General features: G+C 45.1%; 1 protein-coding gene across 1 annotated transcript in view; it reads right to left on the reverse strand.

Moving 5' to 3' along the window:
* Positions 1–3,866: 3,866 nt before the first annotated feature.
* Positions 3,867–16,298, reverse strand: part of LOC119650832 (transmembrane protease serine 9-like) — a 54,335-nt gene continuing 41,903 nt past the window's right edge. The window contains exons 6-8 of the mRNA XM_038053973.1: positions 4,755–4,917; positions 4,367–4,590; positions 3,867–4,222 (exon numbers count right to left, since the gene is read on the reverse strand). Of these exons, the coding sequence (XP_037909901.1) occupies positions 3,867–4,222; positions 4,367–4,590; positions 4,755–4,917 (743 nt within the window). The remainder of the gene's footprint in view (positions 4,223–4,366; positions 4,591–4,754; positions 4,918–16,298) is intronic.

Genomic DNA, 16,298 nt, shown 5'->3' on the forward strand with positions numbered 1-16,298 from the left:
CGTGTACAGTTTTACCCTGGCTATGCTATCATAGGCGGCTTTAAAGTCGATGAAGAAATGGTGCAACTAATGTCCATATTCCAACAGTTTTTCCATCGCCTGCCGTAGAGAGAAAATCTGATCTGTTGCTGATTTGCCTGGAGTGAAGCCTCTTTGGTATGGGCCAATGATGTTCTGAGCGTATGGAGCTATCCGGCCTAGCAAGAGAGCGGAGAATATCTTATAGATGGTACTCAGCAAGGTGATACCTCTATAATTGCTGCATTCTGTGATATCTCCCTTTTTATGTATGAGACAGATAATGCCTCGTTGCCAATCGTCAGGCATTGATTCGCTGTCCTACACCTTGAGCACAAGTTGATGAAGCACTTGGTGTGACTGGTCGCCTCAATACTACACCAATTCGGTTGCAATTCCATTGGCTCCAGGCGACTGATGATTTTTAAGCCGATGAATTGGACGGACTGTGTCTTCTACACTTGGTGGTGGCAACATTTGTCCGTCGTCTTCAGTTGGCGGGACCTCCAACTCGCGCATGTTCTAGTTGTTCAGTAGTTCATCAAACTACCCAACCCATCGCTCCAATATGACCATTCTGTGGAAAATCAGATTTACCTCTTTGGGAGGATGAGCATCGAGGTGTGTAAGGCTTCGTCCAGTTGACTTGTTGGTAAAACTTCCACCTTCTGTGTCTGATGCGGTTGCTCCCTGTAGTTTTCTAGTTCACAGACTTGTCGGTTCTCCCGGGTTTCGTTTTTCCATCTGTGAAGTCACTTCTCCGCTCGCCGGAGTTCGTGATAAGTCTCTGCGCCTGCACGCGTTCTTTGAGAATGCAACATTACTCGGTATGCAGCGTTCTTCCGTTTCATTGCTAGCTTACATTCATCGTCAAACCCGCCATTCTGACCTTTTCTGTGGCTGGGGCCAAGCATCTTTGTGGCCGTATTTATGATAACGTTCTTCAGGTGATTGTGAAGATCATTTGTTGATGCTTCATCTCCAGGTTCTCTGTTGACTGCGGTTATTGCGGCATCCATTTCCCTCTTATAGTGTCGCGGAGGGCTGTGTTGTGGATGGCTTCAGTGTTAATTCTCACCTGGGTGGGTGTTGTTATTCGAGATAGTCACCCGAGCCTTTCTTGGCCCCCCCCTATATGTTCTGACATTCATCAAGGCTGAGAGGTGGCGGCGTTCAATCAATACGAGGTCAATTTGGTTGAAAATGGTCCCGTCTGGAGAGGCCCACGTTTGTTTGTGGACCGCTTTCCGCGCAAACCAGGTACTTCTAACAACTATTTGTTGTGGTAATTGCTTCGAGGGTTCGTTCGAGTGCTTCGTAGAAGGTATCCTTCTTCGACTCTGTGTCACCACTGTAGAGGCGTGAACGATAATGAGGCTTATGTTTCTAGATTTGCCTCGCATAGCCGTTCGCTTATGTTTTCAAAACCAATAACAGCAGGTTTCATTTTTTGACTGACTAAAAAGCCTACTCCGAGCACGTGATTTACTGGATGGCCGCTATAATATATGGTGTTTTGGCTGTTCTCCAGGGAAGCGGTCCCTGTCCAACGTATCTCCTGCAATGCTGTCACATCAGCCCTATATTGGAACAGGGTATCGGCTAGCTGCTTATCAGCTTCATCTCTGTACAGGAAGCTCACGTTCCATGAGAAAATGCGCAACTCGTTATTTCTTTTTCGTTGCCGAGTTCGTTGTTGTGTTATCAGTCCAGTCCAAGGCTCCTGATGTTGCTTCCTAACAAATTTTTTCAATATAGGGTTGTCAGCGTACCCAACCCCCAACCTGAAGAACCAGTTGGTATATTTTGTCCCGTATTTAAGCGTGGGATGTCTGGACCGGGATGCCTGGAGTTCGTTATTAAGGCAGGCATAGACCGGATACCGGTTGTTGCGCCGTTGATGATGATGATGATTTAAGCGTGGGAGACTCGCCTTCATCCTTCTCCGTCTGCATCTTTTCGTTAAGAAAGAACTCCCAGCGCTCACCACGTGGAGGTGGAGATAGGGTTTGGTAGTAGAACTGTTGGTCTTGGTTCAGCAGGTGTTTCCCAGGTATTATGCTCCATGGTGGGTACCAATCCACGTTTCGCCCTGGGACCTATACTATCCTTTGACCACTCACTTACTCCAACCATGACTGCAGCAAACTTCTGCTCCAGCAGGAACCTTGTGTAGTGTATTGGAAATGAGAACAGATATCGGAAAGCCCAAAAGGCAAGACTAAATTATCAATGGTAGCTCAACTGAAATACTCCAGCGGCATGCGATTGCCTGGATCGAGAAAACATATTTCCAAAAACGGCTCAAACAAATGCAATTTGCCAAGCCAATCCTCACACCACGTTTCAAGCATTCCATCCAATCCGCAAATTATCGCATCAAACTCTTTTGAGGGATATTGCTCCAGTTTGCTGATGTTACGATAATAGTTTTCGTATGTCTGTGGAATCGTGAATCTATTTTCCGAAATGTAGTTCTGTGAGCCTGTTTCGGAATTGCTAAATGACTACGTCACTCCCTGCGGAATAGGGCTCTCTCCAGTGCAGTCATTTCGTTTCATGGAAGAGAAAAGAATCAGGGCTTCTTTTCCAGGAAGTCCAGAAATATGCTCTGGATTTCAGATTAGCTAATTTTTCTTATACATCTTGAATTAATGCCCTTTCTACAGCTTTTTGTTTTCAGTTGTTTTCATCTATAAAAAACAAGATACAATCATTTTATTGGCACATTGTTGTGTCTCCTCAATAATTTATTCTGTCAAGCCAATATGCTTTATTTTCGATGAGCCTTTCACGGTACTTTTAGACATTCATATCCGATAACGTATTTCAGATACATCTAAATTCAATATAAATTAGAGCTGATGGCCTAAGAGAACTCATGAATATATCTGGATAGATTTTGTTTACATCTTTTCTGACTGGCTCGATCAAATAGCAAACAGAAGAAATGCCAATGGTACACTAACCACAAAATAACCTAAGAATGTTAAACAGCGATGACTTATTTTCGCAACAATGACTCTGAATCCACTCCATTTCAAATCTAATCTAAAGTTCAAGTTAGTTTAGAAAAAAAGTTTGTTAAAAAATCGAAATATTAATATAAAAATGTGTTGACATGGCTGCACATTCAACCCAGGTTTGCATACGAGTATTCTACAGGCGTGCGCCTATTGTCATGTTTATTCGGTCGAAAATAGACATTCCAGGGACCAGATCTTGGACGAATCTTATCTATGCATCACATTAACTTGATTGAATATCATCAACCAGAATTCTGAAATTCTTCTATTCTTATACAAAACCAAAACTAACAATCCACGCCATCTGCGCATTCATTAGTTCCGAACAGACATTCAGACGGTAATCTCGTGTCGTTGAGAGGACTTCAACCTCGAAATGAATAACCAAAATCTTAAATTAATGCAAATTTTTTACTGTTTCGCTACAAAATCCATCTTTTACAATCGGATTCCACGTCGTAGCCATCAATGAGCGAGGCGATCTAAGCTGATCAAATCAATAACTTAAGTGACCAATTAGGTATAAGTCTTGACACCGTTATCAAATTAGCTCCGAATATATTGAATCTTAAGTAAAAAAGTATCTAATGCTGAAAGCGCGGAATTCCGTCAAGTGTGCAATCTTCTGTATGGCAATCTCGTACACAAATTACTGCAACAGCACCTCCAAATCTGTGCAGCATGAATAAAACAACACATTCTCCTGATTGTGAAAATAAATTAATGTTTTACTTCGTCAACGACTTCTATGCGAATGCAGCCTTAAACTAATAAAAATTCCTAACATGAACGCGGTTTATCAGTCACGATTTCGAATGGATGCTACGTACATAGGCACGTGCCTTCCAGATTAGCCTTAATCCACGGAACGAATTTGCTGACACGTGTGTAGACGCCTGGATATCCTTCGCGGCCGCATCCAACGCCCCAGGACACTATGCCGACTATGTGGTATTTGTAGCCACTGGACAGGAGCAAGGGCCCTCCACTGTCACCTTGACATGAATCCTGGTTAGGCTTTCCGGCGCATAACATACTCGTGGTTATCCGCGAGCTCTTGTACTTTTGGTTTCGACAGTCACCGATTGTTAGGATAGGAACTTTCACGTGGTTCACGATCCCTGGCAGTTCACCACCTTCACTGGTACGCCCCCATCCAACGACGGTACCTATCCGACCTGAAATATATTTTGGAAAAGACAACATAAAATTTATCTAAAATAGTTAAAGAATGAAAGATATATCAACAAAAAGATTGCATGATTCATCTTTCCCGTAAGAAACCAGTCTGGTCACCCCCCCCCCCCCCCTGGCATACATACCAGCTGGATCATAATTTATTCGAGGTAAACAAATCGGTCGAATGCTCTTTGAGAAAACCACAGGTTTCCGCAGTCGCAATAGTGCAATATCATTGTTGTAGGTGTCGGGATCAAATCGTCGATGCTTAATAATCGAGGTTACAGCCCTTTGGATGGCTCTTGTCTCCGTCGTTATATACTGGTCGTGGTCGCCAAGAATTATTCGAATTTTTGAACGTCGCAATCTGAAATTTGCATAATCCAGATTGAAAACAGACTAATAATTTAGAATTATACGGAACAGGTGCCAATTTTAAATAAATACAAAAAAAATAGTACTTCGTCCACTATTTATCTGAAATCGTGTTGAGATATTTGGTAAAGCTTCGCGCTGAAAAGAGCTTTCTACCTTTTAACGCAATGAGCTGCAGTCATGACATAGTCTTTGGTTAGTAGAGTTCCACCACAGTGAAATTTTCCATCGTAGACAAGACGCACCATCCATGGGTATTGGTTAACGCCTGTTGGTTTACCGCCGACAATTCGGATTTCTTGATTCGACTGACCACACTCTGAAAAGATACAAATGAATCTTTATAAGTAATGTTGCCGTAGTATAGGCAAACTTTGCTATAAAAGATACAACTGAGTGGTTTTATAGCAACCGAGTAAGCAGTTATGAGTGAACAGAGAAGGTAATGAAAAAATTGCTGAAACAGAATAGAGACCCTTTCGGGCCTTAATTCTTTGAGGTAATATTATATAAAGGGAATAGATTCATCCACCTCGCGGGAACCTATTTGATTGGTCATATTTTAGGAGCAAGTGGGTCTGCCGGGGAATGAACCGAAGCCTGAACCCAGGGATCGCTTTCCTTGAACTGGAAAAGGTGCTAATAGGACCCCAAAACCTAGGCTAAATAGCATACCCCGAGAGCTGCGTGGCCAATGAGAAGCTTGGTCTCTAGTATGCGGACTCTGAACACCTTGGGCTCCTTCAGCTTATCCTGATGGCCGGACTAGCCAGGGTCGACATTTTTCCTGGATTACTCATGGGACCAAGACATGGACTCAAATTTTATAAACGAAAAACGAGTGACGATAGAGGAAGAAGAGGTGTTGAGGTGGAAGGACGAACTGCTGGCATCCAATCTGAAGACAATGGCCGTAGAGAAGTACATCGTAGCATCACTGCGTTCAAGTAACAGCAAGGACCTCCGAAACCGAGGCAACAGACGAACTAGCGGCCTCCAGCTTGGAAAATACTGACGTCGAACTGGACGCAATGCCACCTACATTACTCCTGCCCCAAAAAAGTCGACTTCGGATGTCCGCGGAGGAATAAGGGCTGACAAGAATGTCGACCACGGCAAACAGCGAAGAAGCGAATTTCCACTGGAGTCCTGCTCATGAGCCGTACCAGACTCCCATCCAGTATCCCCTGATATTGTGACCATGCAAGATTTAAAGGACCTCCCTAAATACCAAGCGATTGTAGGGGAGTACAATACAATACAACAAAAGAAGCAGAGTGTGTAAAGGCTTGCATGCCTAGCAACCTCTGCAAACAGTAAAAAAAAGCAATGACTGCCCGACGTGGCATGAATTGTGAAATCCTTCAGCGACGTTGTAAAGAGTCACTTACGTGTAATGCTGGCTGGTAATTTCCCCAGCGGCAAACTGGCGCCAAAGATGTAAGCCAGTGTTGAAGCCAGGATGTTGAAGATATTACCGAACATTTCCTGCACGGCAAGAGGAATATTGTATGTATCCCCTGTTTTGATTCCTTCCAGGAGTCCGTGGATTCTATCTCACAGTATGCGAGGACTAATTCTCCAGTGACTTTCTCGGTTCATACCTCGATAAGGTCAATGACGCCTGTGAGAGGTAAAGCACAAGATTTGCCCATATGAACCCACTCCCAAGAAACTGATCGCTTGCATCTGTTTGCCAAAAGTCGTCTCGACGCCACAAAACCTCAGGATACCCACAGGCGGCTAGATATTAATCAAGGAAGAGGAACCTCCTGAAGAATAGCCAAGCTTCTGTCCTCCGCATAAATGGAGAGTATCTGAAGGTTCTGCAAAAGGCGGGCTAAGAAGTGCTTTTTAGAATCAGGAAAAAAAGGTGTTCCGGTCTACTAAAAAGGAAGACGAGATAATTCCAGTGGATGCCTCCAACGAGCTGTTGGAGCAGATGAAGATCGACGGTCCGACGGAGACTGTCGATCCTTCTATGGAAGCAGATCATACCGAGAGAAGCACAAATAAATCTGTAACACTTAAAATGGACCTCAGCCAATTCGTTGGAATTTCTCCAAGAGGTTTGACTTTCTTATTAACACAATTATATCGGTGTGTAACAGAAGCAGTACATCAACCTTCCATTTCCCAAGCTTGGAAAATTGTAACGGATGGTAAGAGATCCTCGATACCACCTTACTAATCGTCAATGGGTCTTTCAGGGTGGGGAACTAAGAAGTGTCTGACCAGAGATCCTCCTCTAATCACAGTTTGATATTTTCCAGTGATAACCTTACTGTAGAGTTCACCTACCCTTTTAGAGACCCCAGGAGGATCGATTGCAGAGTCGGTGCCTTGAAAAAGGCATTTTAAAGTATCATGTCCTGCTAAATATGGAGCAAAGACTTTGTCATCGTAGTGGAATGAAGATTTGGTCACCTTCAAAAAGCTAACGAGGATGGTCCTCAACATCCGCCACAGGCACAAATACTGGGAACCACATAAGAACTTTCCGAAGAGGTTAAAGTTCGTCATCAAGACTGCCAAGAAGCAGTCCACGCTGGACTGGAAAGGTGGAAAACGTGGAAAACACTAACAACTCTGCGGGACTCTGTAAGATCCTGACTAAGATCCCAGGTTAGGGGGGCTCATCCTTTCTTAGTGGACGAAATCTTATTATGAGACGATAGAATTGCTAGTCATACGGCCTTGCCCACCAGCGATGAGGACGTGAGTTAGAGATTAAATCAGCTGTGCTATACACAATTTCACTAATGGGGTGGTAATCTAGGCAGAAAGAATTGAGCTCAGCATACAAGCCAGGGAGTTACACAAACTTCAAATATTGGCTTGCGTTTGTATCAGTGACGCAATGAAGACATGCCCAACGGCATCCCTGGAAATCCTTCTGGAATTAACCCCTCTCCACCTGTACATACAGATGTAGGCAAGGAGGGCAATCTTCAGGATGGCCGGGAGTATCAGTGAGGCAGCGAGCTGCCTAAATCGAAGGAAGATTGATAACAACAGGGGGCAGAACATTGCTATTCTGACTGATAGCCAATCGACGATCAAGGCCCTTAGGTCCAACTAGGTGAACTCTAAACTGGTATGGGAATCCCTTGAGCGACTGAATATGCTGGGCCCGCTTAATAAGCTCTGGACACTCTGGGTTTCAGGCCATATTGGGTTGGAAAACATCGAGGGAGCAGACGAACTAGTCAAGAAGGGTGCAGGGACGCCTTTACACGTTTCATGGCTATGACATTAAAAAATTAAGAGGAACAGTTGAATTAACTATACTCGACGGGCCTACCAAGAAAGGAGCAGTCCAAGGTGTTTATTGGGGGATACGAACCCAAGCGCACAAAGAATTGCTTAAACCTCACCAAAAACCTGAATATCTACTTAAGGACTGTTATGGAGACGACACTGTTCTTCAAACCTCAGCTGGCCAACCCGAAAGGCAAATCCACAGAAACCGCTTTTCACGAGGGAATTAGCACGGCTGAGCGGTCCCTAGACTACAAACAATATTTCCTAGCTGCCTTCCTGGATATAGAGGGACTATTCACTAACGTTAGTGCCAAGGCCATCAGGGAAGCTCTAACCAGTATAGGATTAGCGGGGTGTCCTACGCAATGGTTAGTACCCAGGCTAAGTGCCTGGATGAACCAATCTGATCTTGGAGGTAACAACTTGACTTGGGAGCAGGAGGATACTCCAAGGTGGCACCATCTTTCCGGTGCTCTGGTTGATGGTGATGAATGGAACTTTATGGATTATGGACAAGAGTTAGGTGAAAATGGGAGCATATACCAACGACTTGGTGATATTGGCGGGAGGGATATTTCCCTCTGTTATGAGTGAAATTATGAAAGGCGCATTGTTAAAAGTGTAGGCGGAATCGGTATCAATCCAACCAGAGCGCAGCTGATGATACTTATCATCAAAACACGAGTGCCCGAATATCAACTACCGCTGCGAAATTAGTAAAAGCTCCTTCTCTAATGAATGTATTCGGCCCAGGATGTTCCTCTAGATGTACACAACCTACAATTTTGTTGTAACTGAACTGGAAGTACAATAGAACCAAGTAAGTCGTGTGCAGCTGCTACTGATGTTCTGCAGTCCTACTCGGTAGATGCCCTCATTGTACTCCTGCACCACCTCTCCCTGATCCTCCACATTGAATGCGCTCTAGCATGCCGTTCAGCCAGACTACGTGAGTGCGGATGTTTCACAGCATAGTAACACCCTAGACGAAGCACCTCGGAAACTCTCGACATTTCCTAAGAATTGCGTTACATGCAAACCAAGCTTCACGGAGAATTTTGCTGTGGACTATCCAACCAAGGCATAGTGGAACACCAGCGACATGTTCCAAAGCTATGACGCAGTTTTCTTCTCAGACGGATCTAAGATGGTTTTTGGAATCGGCGCAGTGGTTTTTTCAGATGCATGCAGATCATAGCCGAGTCGCACGGCCCCCCATAAATTGTCAATGTACTCCGGGTGGGAATACTGGCTATACTAGAAGTCTGTCGATGGTTGAGGTACGATCCGAACCCCAAGCGAAACTCAGAGGCGGCGGCCTTCAAGCAGTGAGCGGTACAGTGCAAGGGTGCGCAGAACAGTCTGGCTGATACGCTCAAGGTGAAGCTCCTCTGGGTTCCTAGTCATAGGTATATAGAAGGGAAAGAACGGGTTAACGGACTGGCAAAGCAGGGCTCCTGGCAGTTCCTCTGTGAGCACAGTCGACTTCAGGGCCGGAATTTAGTCGCAATACTTAACAGCCGCTGGCTTCAGATGGTGAAAACTCACGCCAGACTGTGCCAAATCAGCATTTGGCCCGCTGAAAACAAGCCCTGATTGCAAGGGCTTTTGGAGCAGATATATACAAATGCACACAAACTTATGGCGGTCTGTGCCAAGCACTGGCCTGTAGGAGATGATGCTGCAAGACTCGGTCTACCCTAAATTTTACATTGTCGATGCTGCAGAGGGTAAGGAGACACCTACCACCATTCCATTGCAATTGCCCAGGCTAGTTAGAGCTAGGGGTGAGCATACTAGATAATCAATTTTTTGAGGATCTCAAAGAGATCCCCAATTGCAGGAGGTAAGAGAACTTCCATCCTTCGTGAAAGCTACAGGTTGGTACTGAAGAGCTGGGCCGACTGGACTCTACTCCACAGCATTCATGGTCTAAGTTAGCCAGAGACCGGGATCTCCAAAGCCGTCAAAAGCAGAATCTGACGGAGGATCCCCTTGAGACGAGGCTGACGTGTTTTCTCCAGGAACAGGATAGTGGATCCAACCTCTCCGTATTCTTTTCAATTGACCAAAACCTTTACAAATCACAAATCACTTGCTTTACTTAAATAACCATGCGGCACTTGACCTGGGATTTAAACGGATTTTGAGACAAAAATTCAAAGGATTATTCCATGGTAGACGACCATTATCAGATGCTGGCTTTCTATATCACCAAAAGGAGTGTTAGACTGAATAACAAACCTTTCTATCCCCGCGTCTATTATGGTTTATAATTTTATAAATTGATTAAAGATCACGTTGAGATTTCATCGCATCCAATATGACAAAGTTAAGAGAAAAGGTCTTCCCATCCGATCCCATCTCATCGAACCTCCATCGCTCGCATAAAAAGCTTGGAAACTTACCCCAAAGTAGCATTAGGAAGTGCAGGCCGAACTCGAGTTTTTAGCATCGTATGGAATCTATCTGTCATTATTGAGTAAGTGGGCCGAATTCCCAAGTCTAATTAGATGGGAATAAAGGATCTGGTGTCCTACCTAGTTCTGAATAAAGACTTTAGTAAAATAAAAGGATAACATGGAGGCTCTCATAACCTTTGCAGCCGAGCTTTCCAGATAATTTCAACCCAGGTTCGGAATTCCTTTTGGAAGGCCTCCAGAGACTTGAGTCATACCACTGTTCCTAGCAAATATCCCACTGCGAATCTACACAATTTTTCACACAAATGACCTATAATAGAATAGTCGTTGCACCCAAGAGCATCCCCACATTGGGCGCCAACTTTGTTACGATGAAAGTCCAGCGTTGGATCACCTTGGTTGTCAACCAACCAAACTCCCCTAACAGGTTTGCCAATCTTGCACACCGACGCGAGATAATATATGGAACCGGATGGTACGCATGCTAGCAGTTCAGCGAGATGTGGGTCGGGATTCTTGATTCTCATATATCATTTGCTTGTGGCTTGACCAAATCTGTTAGAGTTTGGTTGGTTGACAGTTGACAGCCTTGCTGACCATATTGGTGCCAAGTCGATGCAACGCTGGACTCTCATCGTAACAAAGTTGGTGCCTAACGTGAGGTCAAAGAAGTTGCGTACGTCACAGAGTTGGCGCCCAACGTGGGCCTGAAAGCTAGCTTTTCTGCTATCTTTTCGGTTTTACACCCACTTGATAGTTTTAGGATCAGAGCTTCCTTCGCTCAGGATGATTTGCATCGTGGCTTTAAGTTTCGACCGGCCGTCACCCAATCTAGTCTGGGAGGGACTTGGGCCTGTGGTTCCGGGCAGGTTCCTCATAAAGCCTAAAGTCTCCCCAAAGCTATTTCCCTAAAACGCTTTGGACTGATTAATCTACGCGGTCGGCGTGTGGTCGTCGACTTCTTTCTTCATGGAAGATTTTGGTCGTGGGGACTGACGTTTTCTTGTAGTTTGGTCGCGGCGACTTACTTTTCTAACAACTGTTCGATTATTGCAGAATCGCACCTGCAGGTCCGATTTCTGATCGGAAATTGATCGTTCTGTGGGATGCGTTTATGGATACTGGCCGTGTGTGTAGAAAAAAAGTTAGGACTCTTAAAAACCATCAGGACTCCAGAGAGCGTCGAGAAGGTGCCGAACGCAATTTTGAAATCCTCCAAGCGATCTGCAGGCAAACATTCAGTTGCTCTTAGCATTTCGGATCGCATAGGAAGACTTCTTCAAGAAATCTTCAAGAAGACCTAAACTTTCATCTATACAAACTGGCAATGGTGCAAAAACGCGATTTCGATTCACGATTCAAAAGGTCTTGTGAAGCCTTTCTCGAAAACCTGCCTGATGATGCGCTTCTTTTCTTCAACACACACTTTCATCTGTCAGGATGCGTTAATAAACACGGGATATTTGAGTGGCATAAACCCCAGAGAAATTCTCGCATGCAGAACTTGTGGCTGTTTGGTGTGCATTATCGAGGGCAGACATTATTGGACACTGGTTTTTTTAAGGAAACGGCAAGGCAATTACAGCTATTTCTGACCATTATATGATAGAAGAAGTTTTCCTTCCCAAACTTGAAGAAATGAGTCTGACAGATGTGTGGTTCCAACGAGAAGACAGTGCAGTTCACACGGCACGAACATCAATGGTTCTCTTGGGCGAACATTTTTCTGAACGTCCCCAACATGCTCGCCAGACTTAGCAACCTTTGAATGAAGTTATCGCCATGTCTGACGTATGGCCCATCCACTGACGCATCCCTTTTTTTATTAACACGTCCACGGCTACTGCTCGTTTGCCGACGAGGGTCTTTATTATGTACAGAGATGGAGGTGCTAAGCAGCCAGCTGGTACCCTGTCCCAATATAGGGCTGATGTAACAACGTTGCAAGAGATGCGTTGGACAAGGATCGTTTTGCTGGAGAAGAGTCACTACACCAAATATCAAAGTGACCATCCAGTAAACCATGTGCTCGGAGTAAGGTTCTTCTTCAGCCAAAAAATGAAACCTGTTGTCATCGGCTTTGAAAAAATAAGCGAAAGACTACGCACTCTGCGCTCGCGAGGCGAATTTAGAAATATAAGCCTCATTAACGTTCACGCCCTTGCAGAGGAGACTGCAAATCTCGGGGAAGGATACCTTCTACGAGGCAGTAGAACGAAAAAAAGATAAAACCAGCAAGATTATTCTGAAAACCATTCAACATCAACAACGGTCTACAACAAAGGGATGCTCTATCATGTGTCCTCTTTAACTTGGCCCTGAAGGAAGTGATCCGTGATATCGACATCGTAAGAGGAACAACCCGAGATGTAGAAACTGCAAACATCAATGAACCGCACTGGTCAAACGGAAAGAAAAAGATAAGAGACTATAACTTTGAGACCGTTGAAAATTTCTCCTATCTAGGGTCGAAAATTACAACCGAAATCTGCGCACGGTTGTTGGCAGCCAACAGAGCCTATTTTAGCTTACAAAAACAGTTGCGCTAGAAACGTCTTACCATAGGGTCAAAGCTCTTACTGTACAAGACCATGATCTTGCCAGTCCTCATGTATTCCTTGGAGACTTGGGTTCTGATCAAGAAAAATTGCGAACTCTTGGCCGCGTTCGAGGGATGAATCCTCCGAAGAATTTTTGACCCCCTACATGACGATGGACGATTCCGTAGAGTACATAACGATGAAACGACCGTCAGGTTGTGGATAAAATGTGGCTCAATAGGTTGCGGTGGGCGGGTCACTTAATCCGTATGGGTGAAGATGACGCGGCCCGAAAAGTCTATAAGGACAATATCTATGGTAGAAAAAGAAGACGAAGCAAACCCTGTCTAAGATGGAGCGATGGCGTAGCCCAGGACGCCTGGCAGCTTTTAGCCATATCGAATTGGTGGACCTCGGCGCAAAACCGGGATGTTTGAAGTTCCTTATTAGGGCAGGCCTAGACTTGATTGTCGAGAGAAACAACGGTACCTAGATATACAAATTGTTCAACGTCTTTAATGTTCTTCCCCACAATATAATTAGGAAGGGTGCACCGAACCGTTAGACTGAGAATCTTGGTTTGGTTGGTGTTTATATTCAAGCGACCTCGAAGCTCTGCTTCCCTGCTAGCAAACGCTGTAATAACATGCAAAATGCATTCAATGGAAGCACCTCTTCTGTTAAGGATCTCGATGACGAGATGTTGAAATTTGCTGAAGTCTACAAGCCCTTCACGGTGTCGTCATGATCAAGACCAGGCCTCCTCTCAAGTAAGGGTGTGCGGAGCTAAAAAATTGTTTCAACAGGAAAAGACATCCTCTGTAAAAAAAAACTCCTTTTTGCTTACCCAAAGTACATACGCATAGTACGCCATTAGCTATGCAATTGCGGTCAAGGAAATTCGACGGGCAGCCAAAAATGTTTTCCGAGCAAATACTCACTCGTGAGGAGCCGGAAACTCGGGAAGCAGGAACAGGCAGATGTGCAAGGGACGGACTGCGAAACTCGTGTTCACCGGGATACGCTTTCGACCAGGTCATATACTGGTGGACTGCACGGCGGAAGACACTGCAGGGGGCTTAGGACCATAGTTCCCAAATTGCCAGGCCGTGGAACGAGAAGAACTGTCAACATGTGCTGGGGATGATAGATGGATGGGGATGACAGGTTTTCACCCGAAAGCCGCAACAAGAGAGATGGAAGATCTCATGGACCTCTTAATAGCTCAGAATAAGGATTATGAAGAGTCTCCAGAGCAAGGTGGAAGGCAAGAGTAGACTCCTCCTGATCGAGGTAGATAACCGATCTGTGGAGACAATCAAACGTCGGAGCTGCCATATCTACTATCGGTTTGGCAACATGCCTATGCACGCGCACACGGAAAAGCTGAGGAAAGACGCCTCGGAGGAGACACCGGGTAAAAACCATACCGAGGTCCCCGAAGAACTCTCGAAGGCCATAGAGGCGGAAAGGTCTGGATCAGTGAGGGAAGTAGATTTGCTTCCCAGTGAAGGGCAGAAACTCACCGACCTGGACCTACGACTTCTAGGGCTTAGGGTGGACAGCGATGCACAAGAAAGTGCTATGTCGGAGGAACATAGCCCAGATAAACCCCCTACCATGCGAAAGCTGCATCTGTGGTAATTGCATAGGCAAGTTCCAAGGAGAACATTGGAATAGTGCTGGCTCAGGAGCCCAAGGTGTACCGAAGGCAGTTTCGCGGTCTGCAAGGAGGAAGTATGCAGGTAAAACTAAGAGCTTGTATAATTCTTAAACATAATTTAAAATGTATATGTTTTTTAGAGTTCCTGGCCGGGGACCTTGTGGCTATCCAAATCTCATTGGAAGCCGCAAGGAGTACCCGAGGGGCAGTCATGGCAATGGGATACTTCCCAGGAGACAACATCCGGGTTCGACTGGAATAAATCGCTAAACTGGTGAAGTGCTGTTAAAAGAGGACGTTACCACTTCTCCTCGACTACCATGCCAAAGTCCACCAAGAAGCCTGGGGAAGCAGCAACACCAATCGAAGAGGTGAATACTTCCTAGAATTTATTCTTACCAATAAGTTAGAAATATATTACACAGGAAACACTCCAACATTTGTGACAAGCACTAGACATAGGTACTTGACATAACTCTAGGAAGTACTCTTATGAATGGGCTGGTCAGGAATTGGAGGGTGTTGGATATATCTGTCACACGAAAAAATGGGATTGCAGCCCGAAAATACTATTTTACTTTGGATATATACTGCAATATTAAGGCCAATGATTACCTGTGTGCCGGTAGTTTGGGCAGAAAGAACTTAACTCAGCCGGTGCCGGTGTCCAAGGAAAATGTATTTGGAGCCAATGGGTAAGCACACTACCATATTCCAGGCGGAAATATACCCCATAGACAGAGGTGCCTCCTTTAATCTCCAAAGGAACAACAGGAGGCAGAACATTAGTATTTCGGTGAGAACACCGATAGCCAAGCAGCGATCAAGGCACTTAGGCCCAACCAGGTGCACTCTAAATTCGTCTCGTCCAACAAGGTCTGGATACTCTCGGTTCCAGGCTGTGCTGAGTTGGGACGCAACGAGGTAGCGGACGAACTAGCCAAGAAGGGAGTAGGGACGACTTTACACGGGGCAGAACCCTTCTGTGGAATTAGAAACGGTTTCATGGCTACGGCACTAAGATATGAAGAGGAACGGTTGAGGGAACTATGCTGGTCGGACCTATCAGGGATGGAGCAGTCCAGGGTGCTTATTGGAGGATACGAACCCAAGTGCACAAAGGATTGCTTAAACCTCACCAAAAAGAACCTCCGAATCATAGTAGGAATTCTCATTGGTCACTGTCTGCTAAACCATCACCTAGGGAAGCTAGGGATATCTACGGATACTGCCTGCAGGTTTTGTGAGGAGGAGGATGAAACGTCTATACACGTCCTGGGACAGTGTCGGCGGTGCGACTTTCCCCTAACAGAATAATAATAATGTGAAGGATCCTGTAGATGAACAGCGGATCGACTCCATGCTGTCCTACTACCTCATATTCGATGTTCATGAGTGCGCCCAAGCGTATCCTTTTCCAAACATCCCATTTCAAATTTTTTGCCGTGGGTTCATGAAGTGTTGTCTCTGTGGATTTGTCCTCCTGGTAGGCGTGATTCATATATTGAAGTGGCCACATCGAAATGTATGTATCCCTCGTGAACCGATCAACTTCAGCCCTTTCAGTAGAAAGGACGTTCGACTGACGGGAGCGTCTTGAAGGTGGATTTCCTTGGTTTGGGAATAAATATCACATTCACATCACGCCGGTTAATTGGGCGAAGTATGCACGGTCCATAATCCGAATATGTGGACCCAGGGAATCCATTTTCTTTATTATTAGCGCAGGAATAATGCCATCCGGACCTGCAGACTTGTATATATGGAATGAGTTTAATGCCCATTTCATAATGATATTAGTTTGCATGAC

This window comes from Hermetia illucens, chromosome 3, assembly GCF_905115235.1.
Source record: "Hermetia illucens chromosome 3, iHerIll2.2.curated.20191125, whole genome shotgun sequence".
In the NCBI taxonomy this organism is placed as follows: domain Eukaryota; kingdom Metazoa; phylum Arthropoda; class Insecta; order Diptera; family Stratiomyidae; genus Hermetia; species Hermetia illucens.